The 7847-nt window shown below is 39.7% G+C and overlaps 4 protein-coding genes across 4 annotated transcripts; 1 reads left to right on the top strand and 3 right to left on the bottom strand.

Annotated features, from left to right (window-relative positions):
* The first annotated feature begins 1658 nt into the window (after nucleotides 1-1658).
* BCR41DRAFT_364675 (hypothetical protein) lies at nucleotides 1659-3632 on the top strand. The gene is made up of 2 exons (XM_022026057.1): nucleotides 1659-2909; nucleotides 3149-3632. The coding sequence occupies exons 1-2, from the start codon at nucleotides 2094-2096 to the stop codon at nucleotides 3611-3613; spliced, it is 1281 nt and encodes a 426-aa protein (XP_021875570.1). The 5' UTR covers nucleotides 1659-2093; the 3' UTR covers nucleotides 3614-3632.
* Nucleotides 3633-3831: 199 nt separating this feature from the next.
* Nucleotides 3832-4908, bottom strand: BCR41DRAFT_314773 (P-loop containing nucleoside triphosphate hydrolase protein; the record flags this gene model as incomplete). The annotated part of the gene is made up of 2 exons (XM_022021190.1): nucleotides 3832-4692; nucleotides 4810-4908. 2 exons carry the CDS (start codon nucleotides 4906-4908, stop codon nucleotides 3832-3834), a joined length of 960 nt encoding a protein of 319 aa, XP_021875569.1.
* A 1255-nt stretch (nucleotides 4909-6163) lies between these two features.
* BCR41DRAFT_229633 (hypothetical protein) lies at nucleotides 6164-6892 on the bottom strand. Its single transcript, XM_022020059.1, has 2 exons — nucleotides 6314-6892; nucleotides 6164-6207 (listed from the first exon to the last, which is right to left on the bottom strand). Exons 1-2 carry the CDS (start codon nucleotides 6857-6859, stop codon nucleotides 6196-6198), a joined length of 558 nt encoding a protein of 185 aa, XP_021875568.1. The 5' UTR covers nucleotides 6860-6892; the 3' UTR covers nucleotides 6164-6195.
* A 258-nt stretch (nucleotides 6893-7150) lies between these two features.
* On the bottom strand, nucleotides 7151-7755 carry BCR41DRAFT_379349 (ubiquinol-cytochrome c reductase iron-sulfur subunit; the record flags this gene model as incomplete). The annotated part of the gene is made up of 2 exons (XM_022027210.1): nucleotides 7151-7332; nucleotides 7461-7755. 2 exons carry the CDS (start codon nucleotides 7753-7755, stop codon nucleotides 7151-7153), a joined length of 477 nt encoding a protein of 158 aa, XP_021875567.1.
* Between the last annotated feature and the right edge of the window lie 92 nt (nucleotides 7756-7847).

Raw genomic sequence — 7847 nt, 5'->3', positions numbered from 1 at the left:
ATTTCCAAAAATCAAACCTTCTGCTACCAGCATAACCTTATTTCCTCTGTTGTGGACTCATATTTGGATCAGTAAATATAAAAAAACACGGGTAAAGAATAACAGATAAATCGAGCAGATGATATATCCTGCTGAACGGAACTCAAAAGGCTTATCCCATACCGCGTTATTTCTTGGCTCTTCATTTCGAGATACCAGTGTATCTTTTTTTATTTTTTTTATTTTTTTTTAGGAACAAGTTCGCTTCATTGTATTATTAATTCCCACTTTTGATGATTACTGTGGACGAGGTCCCTCTTTATCTCCTTGTTAGCATTCTCCTCAATCTCTTCATAGTATTCCCCACTGACAACCTCACCCTCAATATTACCTCTTTCTTCTTAATTGGTATCAAAGGCATTCGTAGCCAATTACTCTTTCATATTTTCTGTAATAGACACAAAAACAATATTTGAACATGAAACTACAGTAGTCTCAAAACTAGAACTCTGCTTGGCTTCCTCAAGAACAGGTGAAGAGGAATCCTTTCAGGTAGAGATCCCACTGCAGTACAAAGTTAGTTTTCCTCTTCGTAAGATGGAAACGAACGTGTTCCCATGATACGTTTAATAATAATGTGGCTGTTTACATATTCGAGCAATATTTTAAGTTCATTGAACAGGAATGCGAACAAAACGTTAAAATCAAAACTATGGTCATTAAGTATCACAGAGGGCTTACTCATCTTCATTAATGGTATCAAGACTACATTCAAATATCTAACAATTCATGATCCGAGTAATCAAGGATAACTTTCTATTCAGGTAGTGTTTCTATGTCTGAGGACGCTAATACAACCTGCGAAATATGAAAGTTTATATAATAGCGTATGATTGGAAAGAATAGAACGATTTGCTTTACCAACTATATAGCTGTGGCGATGAAGGGTATCTTGTTGACTTTCATAATATGGTAGGGTGATATCCATAAATGTAGATATGCAGCACCTGTGTCCGATTCCTTTGTAGGAAGTTCTTCCGGATGTCTAGGTACAGATGATGAATTTATCTGAATGCGGCGATTATATGTTTAAAAAAAAAGTTTGGTGCTTGGCCTAACATACGATTGTTTTTTTTTTAAAAAAAAACAAGAGAGTAGCCCCAAATGAAGTGAGCTGATTTTTTTATTCTTATTTGTTTTGATCCATGGATCTGATAAGGAATCGTTCGCCTACAGTCTCGATTGTACTGACGATCTGTATACGAAAAATATATTAATAAAAATATAAGTACAAAAAAAGATGACAGGCGTTTATAGATAATTGTGGCGGGAATTGAGTGGGATGCCAGAAAGAGGAACTAAAACTAACGGGTGGGAGAATGAACATTCATAGTCAATGAGCTGTTGCTGATTTACAGATTATGAGCGCATCCATTTTTGAAAAAAAAAAAAAAAAAAAAAAATGTCCAACAGGACTACAGGGTGCTTTGATTCCGACTAACGGAATGTGTTTGACTGGCAAATCATTTGTCCATCAAAATGTGGGCTGATTTTTTTTTTTTTGACTGTCTGTGCTGTACACAAACAAAGCACAGGAACCGTTTTTTTTTCTTTTTTTTTTCTGAGGAATCTGATGGTATTTAGGTCTGCGCAGGAAGACATTTCAAGCACGGTAGAGAGTAGACCCAATATCCGTCCACCTGTAACTAGGATATGGCTAATTACCTCGACAACAGTAGATGGGGGCATCACAGCCATGAATGATAATCACGTCAATGAAACATGCTTTCAAAAAATAAAAGGCATTCCGCTTACTTCTTATGGATGCAATTGAATCAGACTGTATCGAACATGGCACAATGCATAGTGAACTCACAATAAATAAAGCCATGGATCGAAAAACCAGAAAGCAAAGAGTCCAGCGTTATCTCTCATACTTTGCTTTTCTTCTTTTTCTTTTTCTTTTTCTTAACCACAATCCCTCTCTGTTATTCAATTTGCTCTTCCTTCGCGTCCTTGTCTGGTGTTCGTGCTCGTGTGTGTGTTCGTTCATTTCACACACTGATCTCTTTGTCTCTTGATCTCTTTCCTTCCCGTCTCTTCAGATTCCAACCATGGACACCGTTCTCCATTACGCAGACGAGTATGTCTACAACTCTGTCTACTCACATCTCCCTGCCATTCCCATCCCTGATCTCATTGCTGCCAGTGCTGCAATCCCAAAATGGTCAGACTTGCATACTCTCCTTACCACATCGTCCTCTCCCTTTGAAGTTCTCAAAGATCTGTTCCACACAGTGGTCTCTTCTGCTATGGCTACAAACATGACCCTCAATACACTTCCAGCCGACAATATTCTCCGTCAGACTCTCTCGCTTCTCGTTCTCACCTATCTAGGTGGTCTGTTCATGTACTTTTGCTTCGCTACTCCCTCCTACTACCTCTTCTTTGATCATAACCATAAGAAACATCCCAAATATCTCAAGAACCAAGTCAAACTCGAAATCATCATGTCAATGAAGGCTCTTCCTGGGATCGCGGTCTTAACCACCCCATGGTTCGTGGGTGAAGTCCGTGGTTGGAGCAAACTCTACGTCCATATCCATGCCAAGGACAGAATTCTCAGCAATGCGATCTATCACGCCCCAACCTCTGTTATCCAACAAACTGTCGCTGCTGCTGTTGCTACTGGAACAACCGTCAACGTCACCGCTGCTGCTGCTGCTGCTGCTGCTGCCTCAACCGCAGCCGCTGAAACAGCTGCACGCGCTGCTAAATTCGGTCCCTTGGCACCTTTGATTGAACCTTTTTTGGATGGCTGGGGCTACGTTTTTATCAGTATTCTTGCCTTCTTGGCCTTCACTGACTTTGGTATCTATTGGATTCATCGCTTCTTGCATCATCCTCTTATCTACAAGCGTGTTCACAAGGTATGTCTTTACCAACAACTATAACAACTACAACATCAATTTTGGGGCATGGTAAATCTAAATCATTTCTCACTCCAATTGCTTCAGCCGTTGGAATAGCGATAAATTTTCCCCTTTGCAATGATCTGTTACAATTGCAATTGCACGGCACAGGAATATTTTGCAAATGATCCATCGACAACAGTAGTAAACTAATACTCCTCTTTTTTTTATATTTTTTTTTTTTTATTTTTTATTAGCCTCATCATAAATGGATTGTTCCTACTCCTTTCTCCTCACATGCTTTCCACTTTTTGGATGGATACTCTCAGTCGGTTCCATACCATTTGTTTGTGTACTTGATGCCTATGCAAAAGTACATCTATCTGGTGTTGTTTGCAGCTGTTAATTTTTGGTCTGTTTTGATCCATGATGGTGAATACTTGGTCGACAATGCTGTCGTCAACTCAGCAGCCCATCATGCAGTCCATCATCTGTATTTCAATTACAACTATGGTCAGTATACGACCCTATGGGATCGTTTCGGTGGCTCGTTCCGCAAGCCAGATGCTTCCATGTATGATCCATCTCTTCGCATGGACAAGACTGTCTGGAAAAAACAAGCAAAGGATGTTGACAACTTTGATGAGAATGGTAAGCCTACTGAGGCTTCTGACCACACTTTTAAGATAAACCCCAAGTCAAACGCCACCAAGGCTCTGTAGTTTTAAAAAAGAAAAAAAAAAAAAAAAAAAAAAGAAAAAAAAACAGGCATTTTCTTTTACATATTATTGTTACTATCCTTTTTATTCATTATTGTAAATCGATTTAGCATTATCATTATTTAAATAAATAAATAAATAAATTAGAATAATCACAATCGCCATTTATCCAATGTCATCATTAGTATAAATATATATTTTTATATTTTTTTTAAAAAAAATTATGATTTGGCCACGGATCCATAATCCCTATCCCATTCTCTATACAAGTCCAGATCCCGATCACTCACACTCGCTCGTACTTGCGATAATGCCTCCAAAAAATCTCCATGGTTGATAGGCCGGAGTGCATCCAGACCGATTTCCAAAATATCCCCTTGAATTGCCCGTACAGGTCCCAGTGCCGCTTCTCGACATAGGCCTGACATATCCGAACCTGAATAGCCTTCTGTTCTATCACATATATCCTGAATTTGCTCTGGTGTCAAATTATGTGCTTGTTTCTCCAACAATCGCATCATCAACGAATGACGGCCCCGGTTCTCTGGTAGTGGAATATATAGTCGCTTCTGAAACCGACGTCTTGCAGCTTCATCAATCTCTTGTGGTCGATTAGTTGCGCCTACAATCAGAATCCGGTCTTCTTCACCCCCTACGCCTACACCATCAAATTGGACCAAAAACTCAGTCTTGATCCTTCGAGAGGCCTCTACTTCGCCGTCACTACGCTGCGTCAATAAAGAGTCGATCTCGTCCATAAAAATGACCGCTGGTTGATGACATCGTGCAACTGCAAACAATGCACGAACCATCTTTTCACCATCTCCAACCCATTTGGAGGTCAATGAAGAACTGCTAATGCTGAAAAACGTGGCTTTGGATTGACTGGCAATGCATTTTCCAATCATCGTCTTTCCTGTACCTGGAGGCCCAAACAGAAGTAAGCCTTTAGGAGGCCTGCGGAGCCCTGTGAATATATCCGGCCTCAACATTGGCCAGGTAATCGTCTCCTTGATTGTCTTCTTAGCATGCTCTAGTCCAGATATATCATCCCATGTTACACCTGGCAATGATTCCATAATCTATGCAAAAAAAAGGCGGACAAAAACATCGTGCAGTGTATCAGCATCAGAAGCCTTTTTTTTTTTCTTCATATTCAGTTTACAAACACTGGACAAAAGCGCTTCTAATTTACATACCTCATTATTGATGGCTTCAATCATTTTAGGATCGATATTTCGCAACCGTTCGTCCACAGGTTCGTCTGCCTTACTTGGTGATTTGGCCGTGCCTGTCATGTTTATATCACCATTGTTGTCACTATTATTACCCACGTTTAATGGTGGTTTGAATTTGGCTCTCTTTGTCCCAAGTTTCCTTGATTTCAAGATTGCTGAAGTAGTGTTATCCGTATTCGTGGATGAAGTATTGTTTCCATAATTATTATAGGGATTGCTCGTAGGAGCATTAAAGCCACCTCGATTAGAGTAATGGTTAGCTTTCTTTTCTTCCTGCTGTTGCTCTTCAATCACCTACAATAATAGTAGTAATAGTAGTAATTAAAAGAATAATGATAAAAGAGAAAGAAAAATTGTGAATGCAAATGTGGACGAAATTATTGATGATTATTTATACAAAATATATAATATGGTTATGAATTTGACATACACAATTACACACATGTTGAGAAATATACTTACCATTTGCTCTTTAGCAGTAATGAAGTTCATTGGCCTTGTGCCATTCTCGCCTAGTTCATCGGCTCGCTCAGTCCTCACCTAAGTTATAGTATTAAGAAATGGAATTGGTATCTTTTTTTTTTTTTTTTTTTTTTAACTATCTTTCACTCTTGCCCCCCCCCCCCCCCCCCCCCACTCTTCTCTCTTCCTCTGTGTCTCTTGATTACAAATAAAAATGTTATTATTGTACGGCTTGCGGCTCTTACTTTCTTCTTGGTAGGACGATCCAATCCATTGAAATCATTTGTTCTTTTAAAATCAAGAGGCGAACGAGGGTCATCTATACTCATCTCATTATCTTCATCTTCATATGTTGCATATCTCGGCTTTACTTTTGGTTGTTGTGTCAAAGTGTGTTGAGATGATTGAAGCTGCTGCTGCCGCTGTGCGTTTATAGTGCTTATGGTATGGTTTTTTTGATTATCCTTTAGATTGTTGCCAACATTTAATAGTGATCTCTCACCGAATCCACTTCTCTCATTTGTAGGAGATGGTCCGTCAGTGGGCATAAGCTCAGTGACCTGAGTAATTGATGTTGATGGTTGCTGCTCTTGCAGAAGACGAAGCTGTTGTTGTTGCTGTTGTTGTTGCATAGGATCAATAAATGATTGTAACGGGTTGGTGGTGACCAGTGTATTTTGTGTTTTAGCGATCTCTACTACGGACACATCATTCTGGACTTCTGTCTGTGCCGCGTTCTGTCTTTTATAATGATTTGATCGATCAATAAGCCTTGGCAGTGTCTCTGGAGCTGGAAGTAAGTCTAGTTCTGGTTCGCAGCTCTAAAATATATATAAAACACATACACACACACAAAAAAAAAAAAAGAAGCAAGCATATTAAATACTATGAGTATAACTATACCTCAAGAAAAATGTCATTTAATCTGTTATTATTCCACTTAGTCCTTGTAAAAGATGTATAAAAAGCAAACTTCACTGGAAAAAAAAAAAAAAAAAATTACCAATGTTGCAATGTCTGTTAGACATATGGTATAATCCGATAGATTGGCTTCTCGTTTGATACTGCTCTGAACCGCTGACACATATCCTCGTTTCGTCCGTTTCATTTCCAATGCCTTGTCTACCAATGCGCTGACGCGACTAACAATACATTCTTTAGCGTCCCTATTTTTGTCCATGCTATCACTACCACCACCACCATTATTATTACTGCTACTGCTGTTGCTATTGTTCTGGTCCATCTCCCAGTCCATATCATTCTGTTTGTCCCGTTCCTTGTCTGCATTGTCCACATTTTTGCTCTTGCTCTTGCTATTGGTATCATTAATGCTATTTCGATGTAAACAAGTGTCAACATATTGTTGTTGATAATGCTGTTGCAAGGTCCGGGCGTTCCTGCGCTGCTGTGGTGACAATCGGATATCGTTGGCTTCTGTTGCCAGGATAAGCTGGAGAGCACGGTGGTGCGCAGCTGAAATCAAAGGGAGATTGCGAGCTGCATGCGCACGCATCGCATATACATTCGCATGACGTGCTCTTTCATCCATTGTCCAAGAATGAAGAGCAATGAGTAAATTATGTAGTAGCACTTTGAAAAAAAAAAAAAAAAAAAAAATCGGTGGCAAAAAAAACAGAGATGTTGACTTGCTTGATGTGGCTTGAATCCTGGGCAAAGCATTTCTGCCTTAAAAGCATTTAAGTCTTTTGTAGCTTTTCCGTTTGTATTATACTTCGGTATTCTCACGTTTATTTATATGAGCTCCTCTTCGCATGCATTCATATTCTGTTGGAGGAAGAATCTTTTTTTTTTCTTATTCTTATTCTTATTCTACTATAATTTATCCAATGACGAGCTTGTTGCCCTCCTCGAACGAATGGGCAGGAATCTCCAAGTTCAATGGTGCAGGTCCTTTGCGAATACGGCCAGAAATATCATAATGAGATCCGTGGCAAGGGCAGTACCATCCACCATAGTCACCAGCTTCACCAATTGGGACACATCCCAAGTGAGTGCAAACACCTATTCAGTTATAAAAACAACCACAGATCGGCATGTCAATCAACTACCATCATCGAAAAATAAATAAATAAAAATGAAATAAAAAAAAAAAAATTAACAGGAGGAGTTATAAAGAGATGATTCATTACCCAACATGACCAACCACTCGGGGTTTTGTGCACGTTCAGAATCGGTCTGAGGATCACGAAGGTCCTTGATGTTAACAGCGTTAGCCTCCTCAATCTCATCAGCGGTACGGTGACGAATGAAAACAGGCTTTCCACGCCACTTAATGGTGACATTACGACCTTCAGGAATGGTGCTCAAATCAACTTCAACCTTCGCCAAAGCCAAAACATCAGCAGAAGCGGACATGTTGGCCAAAAAGTCTGCGACAGTGGTCTTAGCCCCGAGGAAGGTCAAAGCACCGGTGGTTCCGACCATGAAATAGGAGAATGCACGGTTTGAAGTATCGCCTGATCCACTCTTATACTTGTCAAAGCTAGGGATCTGGGTTGTTTCGCGAGCTGAAGTGT

The sequence above is a fragment of the Lobosporangium transversale genome, assembly GCF_002105155.1.
Source record: "Lobosporangium transversale strain NRRL 3116 chromosome Unknown BCR41scaffold_75, whole genome shotgun sequence".
Classification (NCBI taxonomy): domain Eukaryota; kingdom Fungi; phylum Mortierellomycota; class Mortierellomycetes; order Mortierellales; family Mortierellaceae; genus Lobosporangium; species Lobosporangium transversale.
Note: the sequence above shows the minus strand (reverse complement) of the source record. Positions and strands in the feature narration are given on the sequence as shown.